The sequence below is a fragment of the Anthonomus grandis genome, chromosome 15 (genome assembly GCF_022605725.1).
Source record: "Anthonomus grandis grandis chromosome 15, icAntGran1.3, whole genome shotgun sequence".
NCBI lineage: Eukaryota > Metazoa > Arthropoda > Insecta > Coleoptera > Curculionidae > Anthonomus > Anthonomus grandis.
In genome coordinates this window covers 17,580,643-17,599,029 of record NC_065560.1, presented here as the reverse complement: position 1 = coordinate 17,599,029, position 18,387 = coordinate 17,580,643, and the positions used below count along the sequence as shown (strand labels likewise).

At 32.2% G+C, this 18,387-nt stretch overlaps 2 protein-coding genes across 4 annotated transcripts in view; one reads left to right on the top strand and one right to left on the bottom strand.

Moving 5' to 3' along the window:
• The window catches only part of LOC126744997 (cAMP and cAMP-inhibited cGMP 3',5'-cyclic phosphodiesterase 10A-like), a 112,744-nt gene that overhangs the window by 27,251 nt on the left and 67,106 nt on the right, over positions 1–18,387 (top strand). For both annotated transcript variants that reach the window (XM_050452632.1, XM_050452631.1), the window contains exon 3: positions 14,725–15,005. In XM_050452632.1, coding sequence (XP_050308589.1) covers positions 14,725–15,005 — 281 coding nt within the window. The remainder of the gene's footprint in view (positions 1–14,724; positions 15,006–18,387) is intronic.
• LOC126744998 (uncharacterized) lies at positions 14,041–17,778 on the bottom strand. Of its 2 annotated transcripts, XM_050452634.1 has the most exons (3): positions 16,975–17,778; positions 16,407–16,725; positions 14,041–14,232 (listed from the first exon to the last, which is right to left on the bottom strand). In XM_050452634.1, the coding sequence occupies exons 1-3, from the start codon at positions 17,011–17,013 to the stop codon at positions 14,174–14,176; spliced, it is 417 nt and encodes a 138-aa protein (XP_050308591.1). In that variant the 5' UTR covers positions 17,014–17,778; the 3' UTR covers positions 14,041–14,173. The 2 variants fall into 2 exon arrangements, with proteins under 2 accessions (XP_050308591.1, XP_050308590.1); XM_050452633.1 differs by lacking the exon at positions 14,041–14,232 and having other exon boundaries at positions 15,634–16,725.

Here is an 18,387-nt window from a genome sequence, read left to right as displayed (position 1 = left end):
CAACTCAAGGTATTTTTCGCATTCAATTTTGTTATCATTGAAAAATGGCCCAATAATATGGTCGCGCAAAATACCAGGCCAGCCCAAACAATCAACTTTTGTTGATAATGAGTACGGAACTGAAAACTTCTATCTTAGTTTTCCTAAGACCAGTAACAACCAATGGAAGGATTATGTTTACCATCCGGTGGAAAAGAGGACTCATCTAAAAAAAAAAAATATTCCCTAAGAAATTTTAATTTTGCATTGTACTGCCGAAGAGGCAAAACCATTTAATCAATTGAACTTTTTCGGAAGAGGTAAAAACAGTCATAATGATAAACGTTTCAAAAAATTAAAATAGCGCTTTAAGGCTCAACAAGTAAGAAATCATATAGCAAATTGAGGTCTGCTGATTATACCATACCGAAAATAGCAAATCAGACAATCGGAATCCGCCGCGCCGCTCATCAACCAGAAAGTAAGCGAGAAGTGGTGTTATCATTCTTTCTATTCGCCAACCTATATACAAGGTGTTCCTTAAATACTATACTAACATAATCTGCGTTTTAGAAGGCCGTCATCAACACATTAGCGAGCGAACTGTCTAACTCGATAAAAAGAAAATTAATTAAAAGGTCTTAATTTTTATTTGCGTTATTATTCAACATATTGAAAATATAAAAAGACAGTTTTGATAGAGCTTTTTCCGTATCACACGATTATGATATCTATTGCGTTGCAGCAGTGGCGCACCGAGAAAATCTGCTTGGGAGGGGTTTTGGGAAAAAGAAACAAGACCTCCACGGAGACGAAATTTTTTTGGGTGCTACGCCCAAAACAAACACATTTCGGACATTCACTTTTAGTTTAAGTAAAAATAATTAAAGTTTAAAAATGCCAAAAGTTAATATGTACCTATAAGCTATAGGTACAGCTAGTCCCAATAAATTTAGTTACGACTCCAGAAAGTTTTTGGATTATTTTGAGCAACTTAATCCATTTAGTTGCTATATTTTTCTTCAAATTTATTTAGACAAGACATTTAAGAATTGAGTGACATTGTGAAGTTGCCTCAGAGAAAAACGAAATACAATATACAAATCAAATTTACGTAAAAACTGCCTTAAGTCGTAACTAAATTTCTTGGGCCCAGCTGTACCTATAAATACGAATATTAACAGTATATTTAAAATAAAAAGATCGTAATTAATATAAAACATACCTTCTATCGGGCTCAATGGCCGTCGTGCATTGGAATTTCTTCCTGACGTTTCGCTAGCGCGCGTGGCTACTGGCTAGCTTCCTCGAAAGGCTTCCTCAGAGGTGCTTCCATTGCCGATGTTGGAATGTTGGAAGCGGACTGACTGACAACATCGGCGACGGCGATGGAAGCATCTCTGAGGAAGCTAGCCACGTGCGCTAGCGAAACGTCAGGAAAAAATTCCAACGCACGACGGCCATTGAGCTTAATAGGAGATATTTCTCTATATAGAAAACTCCGACCGCGAAAGGAAAGCCTAACGAATTTTTTTGAATATAAAACATATTTTATTTTTAAAAGGAAATGTAGATACAAATGACAAAATATGCATTTAAAGTAAAATATCCAAAGGACGTTGTTTTAGAGCCAATTGGTTTAATACGTCTTCTTCTTCTATTTGAGTGTCGGGGTGAACAAACATCAAAGCTAAACCATTAAGCCTTTCTTCACCAGTGGAATTTCTTAAATACGTTTTAAGCAACTTTAATGAAGAAAAGGACCTTTCACACGTACATGTTGTTACAGGTAAGGTAGCCATAATCAAAAGTAAATCATGAATAATTGGAAATAAATTCTTATTGCATATATCTAAAGTTTCAATTGCATTTTGTGGCTTTGGTTCAGTACCTAATAAAAACTGTTTCCAAAGTGTAATTTCTCCTCTTATATTTGAGTCACTATTGCTGTCATTAAGTTCATAAAAATCTACCAAAGTTTTTATTAATTTAATTACCTCCTCGTCAGATTTTAGGTTTAGTAAGTCCTGAAATGGATTTAAAACATTTTTGTGGGTCACAAATCTATCATTTATAGACTGTATAGTTTTGTCAAAAAAAGGAATAAAAACTGACCTTTTGTAGTATTCTTCTGGAGATGATGCAGGCACATTATTTCTTTTCGTTTGAGAACTTACTGTTCTTGGGACAGATATAATTATATCAAATTCGTTACAAAAATCTGATACTTGTCGAAAAATATTGGCAAAAACATCATCTGCGTTTTGTCTTAACTGTTGTAGCGATTTTTTTGTCTTTTCTGCAGAGTCAACAGCTAAACGTAGGTCTAGATTTACGGTTTGAAGGTATTTGCTAAGCGGTAACGTAAATTCAAATAACGAGTTGACAACATAAACACTCAATAAAAAATTAGATTTGCAAATAGCGGATGACAGCAACTGAGCATCAGTCGCAGTTTTCTTGTTTGTCCAATTTGTAATAATTTCCAATGCCTTAATTATGGCAGGAAGTAAAGAAATAAATGCACGAACTGAATCATGTCTTTCAACCCACCTTGTAGCACACAGTCTTTTTAATTTTTCGAAACTTGGCTTCTCATCTAATTGTTCTATTTCATTTGCTAAAACGTGTTGTCGTTTGGGAAAATTAAAAAAATTGTAGGTAGACTCTATGGTTCCCATACAATTTCGAATATCTGGTAATGCACATCCTTGAGATATCGCAAGATTAAAACTATGGGAGCAACAATGCACATACATAGCCCGGGGATATTCTTTCCGAATAATGGTTTGAACACCCTTTATGTAGCCACTTATTGAACTTGCTCCATCATATCCTTGTCCTACTATATTTTTCCCATTTAATCCTATCTCTCGTATAAAGGAACAAATAGTATGAGCTAATGCAGCACCAGTGGTTTCAGTTACAGGAATAAATTATAAAAATTCTTCATGAACTTTATTATTTTCTACGAATCTAGTGCAAAATGATAATTGAATTGTACCGCTAATATCAGTCGTTTCATCACACAGAATACTAAAAAACTTGGCATCATTAACTCTTTTTACCATTTTATCTAAAATAATGGTATTGAATGTAGAAATAATTTCATTTTGAATTCGCCAACTGATGTAAGTAGCATTTTGTCCGGTAGATTTTAAGTGATTGGTCAAAATATGATCTCCTGCCTCAACCCTGAATTTTAAAAGAGACCGAAAATTTCCTTCTTCTTTATGTGGTGGTGAATTGAAATCCAAGGATCCAAAATCGCGATGGCCTCTAAAAGACAGTCCCATTTTAGCAAGAAAAATAGCTGTCTTAATAATAGGTTTAAGAGACTCTCTATTTTTTTGTATTTGCAATTTTCTTCCTTTATCAAGCATTAACTGATTATTTTCCTGTTTGCCGGTATACGTTGCTAAAAAGTTAGCTGCTTTCTTTAAACAACTTTTATCATACAGATTTTCTGAATGTTTCTTAAAATCTTCCCTCGCATTTTTCCAATTTCGAAATGGTGTCTTAACTAATTTTCCTGCACTAGACCCCTGTTGCCCAACAACTGTGGAAAATAACACACAAAACTTGCAAAAGGCTGCATCCAATGATGGAGAATATACCAGCCAATTCCAGTCAGTCATCCAACCAATTTGAAATTTCAAATTCCTCGGACCAGAAGATGGAAACTTGAATTTATAAGAATCGGGAGTCCAAGGCTTTTCTAGAAGCCTTTTCTTAGTAGCATCATCCACCTGAAAGAAATCCGCATTTACCAATATTTACAAATTATTATTTCTCACACCGAGAAATAATAACCGTCTTGGCGAACAACTGAACAACAAATATTCGCTTGGCTGTATTTACTAACCGTTTTAGAAAAATAAAAACCAAAATCATATTCTACCGACTGCTGACTTTGACTTTGCACTGTTTCACAAGATGAAGTGGAAGCTATTTCGTTATCCTCAGTATGAGGTTTCGGCCCATGCACCTATAAAAAATACCGGAAAAACGCAATAAGGTTCCTTGGTTTGTGGCAAAAACTTTATCTAATAATCAAATCAAATACTCTAGGCAAATTATACTAGGTTATTGGTAATGGCAATTCGACCTATTCGCTGAAAATGGTAATTCTAGAGGTTGTTATAAATTAATCTGCATATAAACTCGGGATCGGAAATGAGCGATTTTTGAGATATCGGCAATTAAAAATTCTTTAATACTCCAAATCTACATCTAACAGCATTGTATTTCTATTAGATTAAAAAATTTACTATCACATTTTTATCCAAAATATTTACTTATTTAGTAATTTAGTTCGACAGCTTTCAGAAAAGCCAAGTAAGTTTTAAAAGATAAATAGTAGGTATCCTTTTTCTTTTAGTTTTTTTTGGTTGGTCCGTTAGTATGCACCAACTTTTCAATAATTCTTAAAGTGCAAATTAAAATTTTTCAAACCCCTCACTTGTGACTCCCAGTTTATGGGGATTTATTTATCACAAATAATCTCTTTCCACTTTGAGGGGATAGATCGAAATACCAACACATCACCCATCACCCTGTATCCTGTATGTCATACTAGTCATACTTATATTATAAAATAATTATATTATGCAAACAAACCTTATTTGCTTCTTTTGGGTCCAATCTTGGCCTTTTAATTACAAATTTATCCATGATAAATAATTAATGAACAAACACAAAACACAAAGCATTGCCAGTATGCCAGTATTGCCACTTGCCACTCCACTAATGACGCAACAAAATTTTATAAAAACGTAAATACGAATTCTGTGATTCCCCGAAAGCAAAATCTCGGTCTCGATAGGCTACGGCGCGCGCCGCCGCCTCCAGCTAAACGGGTACCGGAGAACTTAAATTTGATTTACTTGCTGCTTTGCTACGGGGAGCATTTGAAAATTGATTTATCCCTTCACTATTATAATAATTATTATAGAAAATGGATTACTGCGGACATTTTCTGATGCAAAATCTAATCCTACTAAAACTAATAAAATTCTTAAATTATATTTTTAAATAGGTATTTTCTATTAATATTATTTGTAATTATTTTTTTTCTTTTAGAGGTCCTGCAGTCCTGGGGGGGGTTTTAACCCCTAAACACCCCCCCTCGGTGCACCACTGCGTTGCACTGATTTAGGGTTTAAAGATACTAAATAAATTTAAGCTTGTTTAAACCCCCAAAATATACATAGCACCAGTAGCTAGACAACTTATATATAAAACTTTATTTTTTAACCATCTATCACACTTGTATATCAGATAAGTGTTTGCGGTAATTCTTATAAGAATATTTATTTGAAAGAAATAAAGAGATCCCTCTCCCCCTTATAAGTCCTTATTTTAAATACTAAAACTTCTTATTTAATATTCATGTGTGATATACCTTTGAAAAGGGAATTAAATGGGCTGCTAACTGGTGTTAAAATATACAGTGTTCTATTGAAAAAAACATAGTTTTATTTCTTATTACAAAATACTAAATCACTACAATAAAACAGATAGCATAATCATGTTCTACAGAGAAAACCCTATCAAAACCATTTTTTTACTTTTGCAATTATGTTATATTTAACAAGAATTAAAAAAATAAAATATGGGTTTGATAGGGTTTTTCCCGTTATTATTATAACGGAAATACAAGGAGGTCCCAAAATCCTAAAGTTTTAAAAGTTACTCAGTAGATTAAAATTTATGACAGTTGTCAAAAATTTAACAACGGCATATTTCGTTTCTTAAATATTGTAAAGACCGCAAGGCTCTATATCTCCTATAACAACCGAGATAAATTACAATATTTTCTAGTTATGGATTCTTTTCTTTGCAGAGTTGGGTGAGGGACTTAGATCAACTGTCAAAAAATACATGGCATATTACTAGAACAATCAATACTGCGCCGAACAAAGCAAAATTAAATATTTTTAAAAGAATTTATCACTGTCAGTTTAAAACTAAGATAAATAAATTGAAGGGCCCTAGGAAAAAAAAACATTTTTCAATAAATATAGATTGTTCATCTCAACTAATAATAGTTATTAGGAAGCAGGAATTTAGGCCACGAACTAAAGATAAAAATATTGATGTTTTACGGGAAAATTGACCTTGCATTATAACTTTCAAAGGTATGATCATAATCATACGGTAGACAGTGAAGCTGCTTTAACAAAGAGACCCATAGGCAACAGAACAAAACAGGAAATCCTTCAACTCTTCGAAAAAGGCCACTCGGCTGCCTCAGCTTAAATTACTTATTGTTCTAGCAAGATGGAGGAATTAGGTGATAGGTACAACCAACTTGTTTCCGAGAGACATTTTCCAATCAAAAATGATTTTTCAAACATGTGGAAATCCCATTTCAAAGAACAATATGGTGATCGAACGGATGCCAATATGCTAGCTCAGTTAAAGACAAATTTAAAAAGTTATAGTAGTATAAAGTGTAAGATAACTTGTGAGAAGGATGAATATTTCGCAGTTGCCTTATGCACACCAATAATGTAAAAAGCAGCGGAATATTTAGTCTAGCCATCTGAAATTATGTTTGTAGATGCTACAAGCAATTGCGATGTACAAAATCATAAGCTTTATTTTTTTGCTATCCAGTCACCAGCAGGAGAAATACCGTTAGGATGCGTAATTACAAACTCCCAAAAATCATCCATGCTTGCCGTTTGTAATTTAGTAGAGATAATGCCTCTAAAAATCGCACCTAGCCTTATAATGACCAACGATGACTTAACAGAATGTAATATACTGAAAAAATATTGGCCAAGATGTATTTTACTGCTCTGTACATTTTCCGTTCTAAAGGCTGTGAGGAAATGGAAGTTCTAAAGGCTATGAGGAAATACAAACACACCTAAATTTATTCCAAATTTCTAACAAATACCCAAAATAAAAAATATGTCGATAGTAAAATTGAAAAAATTGAGTAGTGGTGCTTACACTATCGCCAAACACTTATGACACATGGTACTGATACCAACAACTATATTAAAGTGATGTTTAGGCTTTTTAAAGACATTTCTGTATACAGCGCGCGGGCTGGTGCAAATAATGCGGTATCTCGAGCGCTTGATACTATATCAACTCGAGAAAGCTGAAGTCGCTATTAAATACGCTCGATACGAATATGCCACCGAATAAGTGTAGCTTGGCAAGAAACTTTGATTGAAAAAGGAAAAGCTTAGTAATAAATTTTCTAATTTTGTAACTTATTAAAAATAAAGAAAATTCAATAATACTTACCGTATTCTTAGTTGATTCATTTAATGGGTTATTAAAAATGATAACAATTTAAAGTTCTTCTGATCTCCTAATCTCTCTGACTTTTGAATCTGCAATATAAAACTTTCTTTAAGTTATTTACTATTAAATAAAAGTAACTTGGTATAATTTGATGTATCACCCTTCGTTCTCATTTATAATAAATTATTATAAATCAATTGTATTTAAATTAAATTATATTTCTATATTAACCTTTTTTAACTCTTTGCGAAAAGATCCTCATAATCACTGAAATTTTGAATTGACAGATTTTTGGTCAGCTCCTGTGTCATATTAATTTCAAATTTTGACTGATTGAAAACCGAGTCATTTAAAAACCAAAGCCTTTGCCACAAAGCCTGACTCCTTTGAAGATTTTCAAAATAGAAGTATAAATGAAAGTCAGTTAACAACGCCCGAAATTTTCGGTAATGTGCGAAGAAGTTTTAAACAATAAAATAAATTGTACTTTTGTATGGATGTCAACGGAGATCATTTTCATTAAATTAATTTCATAAAATAAGTGTTAGAATTTTTTTTTTATCCACGATGACGACTGAGAAACGCAATTTCTGTCAATAAATGTCCCTTTCTATATTAAATTTGACGTGTTCGGCCGTTTTTTGGCTGAACAATTTATTTTTCAAGATTTTTAGGTTAGACTGGTTTATTTCGAAAAGCCTGAGGGTGTTCGAAGAAGAAAAACCACACCTGACATTGCATAAGTACGTTATTCCGACGAGGAGGTGGGATGCATTTAAATAATTAGACAATATCGTACTGCATTGTCATAAAGTTAGGGATATTTTTGAAGCAATATTGGTATCTGATGGATTTGCATTTAGCAAGTTAGGATATGACGCACTTATTGCTGCTCTAATTTCGTACTTCGAGTCAAAACTATTCCCGAATGTTTTTTGGCTTGTGCTTTAAAAAGAAGTAGCAAACTTCTTAATACTTCAGTGTACCATCATTGTCGTTTTGATTTACTCTAATCTAGGGCCTACAAAAATATTATCAAAGAAGAATAAATCGAAGAACATAAAATAAGTCTTACAATTTTCCCCTTTAGAAAATGTTCTATAAAATCTTATTTCAAGGTACCTTTAAATCGACAAACTAAAAAGAATGATGGCTTATATTCTTCGCTATAGGTATAATATTTCTTTGCCCCGCAAAAAATATAAGGGTACCCTTACTTCGGTGAAGTTCACAATGTACTCATGTTTTTCGTTAGACATGTTTAGGAGCGAACCTTTTCAATAGATATAATAGTTATTCAGAGAAATCAATTGCTGTTGAAGACCCTTAGAAAATTGAGTATATTTTCAGATAATGTTATTGTACTCTATGTAGATAGTAGATTAAGGCTTTATTTAAGTTAAAACAATATTTATAGCGCTCTTCCTACTCAGTAATCACTAGTGTACAAGGCTTGTAGTTACTTTTTTTCATTTAAAGTATTTTCACTCGGCAATTTTGGATATTATGATCTAAGACTATTATTCATCGTATTCTTGATAAATGTATTTGTTTCTTTTGATGTAGGCCTCAGTCGATTCAACCTTCGATGGGTGGTTTGCCTGCATCCGGCGTATCACGCCAAAAGTCTACCGCATACCGCAGGTGATTAGGCTGCTCCTATTAATGCAATAATGTCAAAGTCTATATATTTCAACAAGTCGGATTACTTAATAGTTGTTCTCCTCGAAAAGGTGGAATTTTTCGCGTGGAGTCGTAAATTATGTTTGCGTGCATCGATCGATACGATATAAGACGCGTTCGCGAAGGTCTCAAAGGAAATCTATTTACGGGGGCAATAGAAAAGTAATATTATTTTAAGATTATTTACGCTAATAGGAATTTTGGTTAATTAATTCTGAAAAATGTTAAATTAATTACATAACGTGTATAAGATAAAATACAGTTGGTATTTTTAGTACGCAACATAGGATTTCACTTGTTAAATGTTTTTATCAAAATCAGCACATGTGTGTGCCTCTTGGAAATTCAAAAGAAAAAAATCAATAAAAAAGAATTGGATTTAAAACCTATAATACATAAGATGCATAACAACATGATGTTAATAACACATAACACCTTAAATGAAAAAAATATATTAAAACATAAAATAAACAAATATTTACGATTTGATACGATTTTTCGAAAAATCATCGCAAATAGAACATGTATGCTTAAATATACATTTACTTAATAAATATCTACATACATGTGCTAATCAATTGCCTTTTTCTAAAAGTAGGTAATTTTTGTTGAATCCTTATTTTGAATATATAAATTCGAAATAGTATTTTTTGTTGCTGGAAAAATTCAGCTTTTTAATTCTGGTGTTATGGTATGCAAATTGTCATTGGCATTCTCAAGATAGTTGCAACCTTCTTTTTCATCGCAATACTACTTTTTTAGCACTTTCCATAATTTTCAAGTTGACAAATCGTTAATCTCCCGCCATAAATAAATCTTAACGTTTTGGTCACATCCTTTTCTATTTCTTCATTTGTTTCTTTGTCATACATTCTTATTACAGTTTTTAATCTTAAAAATAATTTATCCATTTTATCTGAAAATTTACTTGTAAAAACCCATAAATGCTTGGTACGATTCCAAAGCGCTTGAATTTAAAATATCAAATAATATATTAATGTTGTTTATAAAGTTCGCTGTTATCATAGCTTATTTGTCATTTTTTTCTTTTTAAAATCAATATGCTGATGATTATTATTACAACCGAAACAGAATTCATAAATAATTGGGAAGAAAATGTAACTAACTCTCAGATCAAATCATTCAGACTGAAATGATCATCAGTTAGCCTCGACGCTAACCGAAATTGTTCTGCCTTTTCTAGCTTATATATTGTTGCAATGAAACATTTTTTAGTACCACCGTCCTAAAAAAAAGAAAAAAAAATACTTCTTGTTGATTTTAATAAATGACAAATGTCAAATAGAAAAAAAAATGGATAAAAAATTTAGTTCTTGTATTATTAATTTATGAGAAGATTTAACTATATTATAAAAGTCTGGTCTTTGATCTGATGTTACGGCTAAAATATCTTTTAATTCATCAACATTTAAGAAGTTTTTTGTAAGAAAATATGACATAGATTGTTTTTAACTATATGATATTCCTCTTGCTATAATTACCAAGGCACTTGTGGCTGGTAATATCTGTGGTTCTTTTATTATAAAATTCGGAAAAAAAATATACTATTTTAAGCTAGGCACACCCGGTCAATAGCAACATTAATGCAATGCCACCCTATAACCAGATCCGCCGACGAGGTGCTTACTTAGTTAGTCTGAATGTCTGTCCGATGGGCCAGACAAAGCGTGTCGACAGGAGGGGAACTTTTGGGGAATGTTGAGAGTGAGCGGACTTGTTAAAATATATAGACTTTGATAATACGTCATTATCGCGGATGTCATACAAGTAAGGCGTATTTACAATAGGGAGGCCTGGGATGCAAAAGTTGCAGTTATCAAAGTCAGTGGCGTCATGGGGTCCTCTCTTGAATTTAGAAGATTAGCTCCTAAAACAAAAAAGTGTATGTCAGTTTGCCATTTTAGTGGGAAGGTGAGCATTACAAATCTTCAAACATGTAAAAAAACAGTCACATGGAAATATTTGAGCGCCATTCATCAGACATTCATCATCTATACGCTTTATGTCTTTCTGATAGATATTAATCTAACAAGTAGTAAGCGAAATGTTTTAAAAATAGGTAGGAAAAAAAAAGTTTTTGAGCGTGTCGATATTCAAAGGAACGTTAAGTAAGCAAAAAAATTGTCTTATACAAATGTCTGACAATTTGGACGCGAGTAAAAGTCATGACAGATTTTTATAAAGACGGTTCAACTTGATGTCCTGGTCGACCGAAATGATAATCTAACAATTATATGGAGGGACGATGTTAATCTTACAAGAAAAAAAAAGTTTTTTCTTATTACTGGATTTAATTAAACAATATACAATTTTATGTAAGATTCTGTCATTTATTAATAAAAAATAGATAAAAAATATTAAAAATAGGAATTTTATTCTTTATCCTCGCTGGATTCCTCTATACGAAGTTGGTTTCCACTTGGTCAACTTCTTCATCATGTGGTGTTTCTGTAAATAGACATGGTGATGAATATAACACTTATTAAAAAAAAATATAGTTTTTACATTATTAAAAGTAAAACGTACCTGAATATATAGTAACTCCTAAAATATCAGGTATGACAATATCTTCCTATGCTTCTAAATTTTTTAGAACAAGACCAAAGGTGACTGGGTCATCACCTTTCTCAAGTAACGTGTAGGAAGCCGCTTCTGCAAGTCCGCTTTATTTGCGATCGTATCGCAGTCTCTTTCTTCCAGCTTTTTTTTTCGTTCAATAACTTTTAAATCCACCAGCTTTGGCATTTTCACACACTTTGGTCCGATTTATTAAAGTTTGTGTCCCCGCGACCATTCCGGAATGATGAAGTACAGTTGACATTCGAGGCGTTGCCAATATCATTACAATACCTGCCTTGATTCAACTCCTCATACTACCAATTTTAATGGAGGGACAAGATATGAGGCTAGAAAAATTGTATATTAGAACAAGTGGTCATAGTAATAAGATATGAAAATCAATCACAAAGTTTGGACTATGTGAAAAAATATGTTCAGCGACACAAAGACATAACAAGACAAATCAACTTAGTTATTAGAGGATTGTCCAAGATGTCCAAGATGTCAAGATTGTTCAAGGTCAAGTGGGGAAAGAAGCTATGAAAATGTTGACATTTGTGGATGAGATAATTTAAATCGAGGATTTATCTTCTATAAAAATTATAAAACATGGGGAAAATCAAGAGTTTATGCAAATTTCTATTACAGGCTAAAAAAAAGCGATGGTATCTTAGATTCTTGAATGCCTAGAATAGGCGTAGCTACAAACCATAGATAAGGTCATTATCTCAAATCTGATTCTCGAAATTAACTGGTTTAATCCAAATTGGATACATAAATAATAAATTACATAATACATTCTATTTAAGTAGGTTTATTAGAAACGTATCATCCATTTTTTCTCTAAGAGACCAAACGAAAACAAAACAAAGGTAAAAACACAAAGTCACGGTCTCATCAAATTCATATAATTTTTTAAAAGCTATCGCTTTTGATTTTTTAATCATTTTAGATCACATTACGACTAACAACAAAAGAAAAGCTAGGTTAAGTTAACAATTCCCACCATAGATAAAAATCGTTCACACATACAAGGACAGGGCTCTTCTTAGCTTTAGTTATTTCCATTTTTTCTAACAAGTCCAGTTTTTTGCCTTTTGAGCACTCATGCAAAATATCCGCTCCCTGAGTTAAATTGGGGAGAGGCCTATGGGTTAGACGCGCGCCTGTGAATCTAAAGGTTGCTGGCTTGTTCCCCACTGGTGACATTTTACATTTTTACTTCTTCATTTTTTTAAGCATATATTTTTATCTATAGTGGGAATTGTTAACTTAACCTAGCTTTTCTTTTGTTGTTAGTTGTAATGTGATCTGTATAGGTCTGGGTAATGAGTTTTATAAGCGTTCTTTTTGTGAAAAATATTTTAATATATTTTTTAGGCCTGATGATGCTACGATAAGAGCGAAACACGTGTAGCTTTTAAAAAATTATATGGATTTGATGAGACCGTGACTTTGTGTTTTTACCTTTGTTTTGTTAAGTAGGTTAAGATATTAATAGCTAAATATCTAATTATGTATGTATGTAGTTAAGTTAGTATACAGGGTGTTTTTTTTTCTAAAACTTCAACTTGAACTTCTATGACTATAGTACTCATTATTGGGTCGTCTTTTACATTTTGACTATTTCTAAAATATCTTCCACATTAGATTAGTTATTAGATTTTTACTTTTCTTGTTACATGTATTTGGCTACTGTTTCATAAGTAGCCAAATACATGTAACAAGAACACGTATCACTTTCATTATATTTTGCAAGAGGTGAAACCACATTAAGAAAAATTATCAAAGAAACTACAGAGATTATCTGGAACGCATTAAAGGATATTTACATACCTATTCCTAGAGGAGAACAATTTAAACATATAACTGATCGTTTTGAGCTATTATGGAACCTTCAATTACAAACACTTCTACTGTACTAATGGCATGCTACGATGCAGATGGCTTATTTACCATTGTAGAACCAGGTTTCGATAGACGTAATAGTGATGGCGGTATTTTTAAAGCCTCTGCGATAAACTACTGGCTAACCCATGGCGGTTTTGACATACCTTTACCTTCCCCATTATGATATAACGAAACAGACACTCCGTTTCCTTATTACTTCGTCGCAGATGAAGCGTTCCCATTGTCACGCAATTTATTCAGGCCCTATTCAAGCAGAACCCTCGACAATGTTAAGAGAATATTTAATTATAGATTAAGCCGAGGTAGGAAAACTATTGAATGTGTGTTAGGAATGGCAGCAAAAAAGTTGGCAGTATTTAATGGGTCCATAAGATGCCGTGATCTAACAGAAGTCAATAATATAATAAGAGCTTCTTGCATCCTTTAGAACTTCGTATGGAAAAAAGGGACTTTTTAAAAAGGGAAAATTATTGTTACCAAAGAGATATAAACGAGACCGTGGACAAACCCAACAACATATAAAAACGAATTTTCTTCTGGCACATTTCTACCAAGGCAGTGGAAAAAAGCGTTACCAGGAATTAATACAGAACAACATTATAATGTATTTATTTCCAAATAATGCAAAAATAAATTATACAAGTTTACATACCCAACAAATTCATTTCGAGAGCAACTTGTTGCCATGCTTCCTCTGTCAAATCTTTCCTTAAGTATCCAGGAAGTTTGTAATTATACAGCTCTTCGTGTTTCTCTACTTTACTTCTTGATCACTCTGACCGCGGCAGACGGTTGCGTACGATCGATCTGGAACTGATTGCAAACTAGTTTTAGTCGAATCGACTCGTGTATGGCTCCACACTACTACATGTTGTCGCGGTTTCAAAAGAGTTGGAAGATCAACTCAAGTCTCAAATGTGTCGCACCGTATGCGGTGCATAATGCCCGACTTAAAAAAACATTACACGAGTCTCCATCATTTACTTTAATAAAATCCATTAATAAATAATACTTTAATAAACAACATAAATAAAACCCAAATCAACAGAACTATGTGATAATGATCCTACATAGTCGCAGAAATTATTATATTACCGACCGAAATTATTATAACAAGGGGCAATAATAGTTTTAAATCTCAATTTATTGAAAACATAATTTCAAAAAATTAATCGTATTTCCCTATAATTTACATCATATATTGCTAATAATTAACGTCTAAAATAATTTGTTGTATGAAAATATTTAAAAAGAAAATGTTTAATGGATATTTAAACATATAAAAGATTTTGTTTTCTATTTTAGATGACATGGTAAAATCTGTACTATGCGTTCCCATAGTAACAACAGACGGTGATTGCTACGCCATTGTTGAAATGTATAGAACTATCCCAGATGTACCTTTTAATAAAGACGATCTAAAAATATCAATAGTAGTGTCGGGATGGATGGGTGCAGCAATTCATCAAAACAGACTAAGGTTGGCTCTACAAAAGCAGCAAGAACTGAATGATTACCTTTTAGATTTGATTAAGTGTTATTTTGCTGATAACGTATCTCTGGAGAAACTAATTAGTGAAATTGTGGTACGATTTTTTTGTCTTTATTTTATAATTATTAGCTTCTCTGAACTATATAGTTATTAGGTAAATTGCTAAAAACCGTTTGGCTTTGAATGAATTCGAAGAGCAACGCAAGTTGACAAACTAAAATTTTGTATTCTGATTAAAATATTTATGGATTTACAAAGCATTCTATTAAAATAAAGCCAGTAATTATTCTCATTTGTAACCCAAAGGCTCAGGTAAATTAAACCAAGGTTATTAGCAGAAGGTTATAAAGTCGAAATTATACCCATTTGTAGTTACGTCATCCAGGTGAGAAAAAACGTATGGCGTAGATATTTTTGCCAATCAATATTAGATTAGAAACTTTACCATAATAATATCGCTTTCAGAAAATAATAGTCTGCTATGTATTTTTATACGTTTAGAAATTAACATATGATTTATTTTAGGAGCATATTATTATATTTTTATATTCGTGTATATACTTTCATTCCCAAAAAATTTTAAAAAATCTTGTAGTATTTATTGTATTATTAACAAACTTAACAATTAACAAATATTATTATAATTAATCATAAATAATGGGATATAAATAACAAGTCCGAAACGGAATTGCACTTCAAATTGAGAATGTGATAGAGCGAGCCGCAGATGCAACAAAATTGAGCACAACAACGATCGCAAATATAAAGAAGAATGGGATAAAAACAGATCAGTTTTTATCCCATTACGCTGCTCATATATTTTCCAAGCAAAAGACCGCAAAAACCAAATCTACAACATATTTGAAAAGTAGAATTCGGCACGAGCAGTAGACGTAACAAAACCGAGCTTACAAAAATTGTGAATAATGGTATAAAATTATTTTAACTCACTAGGAAAATTTAAATACTGACAATTTAATTTACTTGTTCATGAAAAAAAATGCTGCTTGAAGGAATATGATAACACATTAAAATGTAAATACCATTCCAAAAAATAAAACATACAAACTCAAAAAAAACACGCCATATTGCATTACCAAGTTAATGAAATTGCAACGATATGATTGAATTTTTAAACGGCGATCATAAAATAAAATTTGTGGCAGAATGTCATAGGCATCACACACTTGTATTGCCTCCCAAGCCTTTTCAATTACCTTTTCTGTATGAAAAACATATTTTTGCCAATGATCTATAGAAATTTCGTTTATTACCATATCCCATGTAGTCAGAACTCCTGAAGGTGACCCCTTAAAATTGGAAATATATTGACCATGTTTTCGTTTACATTCCGACCATACCATTTCAATTGCATTAAACTGGCAATGATATGGTGGCAGTCGCAAACTTTTGTGTCCTAAAGGTTTAACATATTCATCAAGGAAGTACTTTTTTTCACTAGGGCCGTTTCTGCGTGCAATACTCCATATTTTACCTTTAATGGCTTTTTCTGGAAAGCCAATATTCTTTTTCTTCAACCATTCGGTCAGTAAAGCAGTACGATCAGTCTGCTTTGTCCAAGATTTTCTCGGGATTTCTTCTAATAAACCAGAATGGTAACTTGCATTGTCCATGATTATAAATGACTTTGGGGGACGATTTGGAACCAGCTGAGTTTTAAACCAGTTTTCGAAGTTTTTCCTGTTCATATTGTCATGATAATCTCCCGTCTTTAATCCACTCTTGAATATTAAATTTGCATCCTTGATGAAGCCATCTTTGGTTCCGGCGTGGACCACGATATAACGATGACCCTAAAAATAAAAGATAATTCAATTCTCTTCTTTTAGAAATCATTCTTCCAAAACATAAATTTAATATAATTAATAAGTAATGTTCCATGCACATACGAGTAGTGTATGGAGTTAAATTCCATTATATTGTCTTAGAGAGAAATTACATGAAACTATGAAACAGATGAAATTATGAAGTTAGAGGGCCCTTACAAGGGCAATAGTTTTTATTTAAAAAAAAATCTAAAAAGATAACTAGATAATTTTTACCTTCACTGTTTTTCCTTGAATCCGTGTGCTTGGTGTCATCTTGGCAGCTACTACGAAATGATCCCTTGCTAAAAATCCACGTCTGGTCAATGAAAACTGGAGTAAAACCTTCCGGGCCTACATTTCTATTTTTGATATACTCCCTTAATAAAATTGATAAAATAAAAATTGATTCTTTTATGAACAATATTTGGCAAGTCCATCAAATATTTTCTGTTATTTGATTTTTTCCACTTGAAGCCTATACTATTGATCCATCTTCTTAAGGAGTCAATAGAAAACTCAAAATATTCAATTTCTTCCCTGAACTTTTCTCTTATTGTTGCCAATATTACATATTCTTTTCTGGCGTAGAATAAATGGCATAGAATAAATTGTGTCCCGAATTCTATGTTTCAAATATGTTGTAATTTTGGTTTTTGCTGTCTTTTGCTTGGAAGATATACGGGCTGCGTAATCCTGATCCAATTTTATCCCATTCTTCTTTATATTTGCGATCGTTATTGTGCTTAATTTTGTTGCATCTGCAGCTCGCTATATCACATTCTCAATTTGAAGTGCAATTCCGTTTCGGACTTGTTCCTTTTCCAGTTGAAAAAAAGCCAATATATTTAAAATCATCAGATGCGATTGTTCATTATACCTATTATATCTTTTTTTAGGCATTATCTAACACTTTTCGAAATAAGTTTCAAGAACAAGTTGACAAACCAATATTTTTGATTGACAGTGACGGATATTTCACATAACCTAGTATATAAAAGATGAATAATCATCAGACACCAATTTTTTTCAAAAGTTTGTTGTCGCCGCTGTTTGGAATATGCTAAACAAAGATAAACAAAAATGACGTCATTACAAATGGGTATAATTTCGACTTTATTATGGCATCATTTGTATCTGGTCATGCTACACCATAGACGTATAACCAATTATGGAAAATGTTTCTATTAAACAAAATCATATGCACATATGTATTTATAGGGTGTTCGAAAATAGGTTGGTAATTACTTGAATTTGATTGCGTGCAAGGAAAAAAAATTATTGTAGTCAAGAAAGCTTACGAACACAGATTAAGCTAGCTACGCAATTGCGAATTTAATCTGTGTTTCGACTGTTAAAGTTTTGTATGGTTTTAGCCGTAAATTATTCGTGGATCGTGTTAGTTGGTTATTTTTATCTTATCGGCCTTTAGACTACATTCATGTTGTAGTTGTTTGGTATCTAAAAAGGAAAAAAACTTAGTTGCTAAGGATTAAATAATAAATTCCCGTTTTATTTCAAATCTGGATGTAGAATAAAAAGAGTAGAGGCTGTATTTAGCCACAGAAAATTAAAATAGTCATCTTCAGTGGTATAACAAGACTGTTTCAGTCAAGCTTGATCTATTCTTGATTATAAGTCTATGTCATA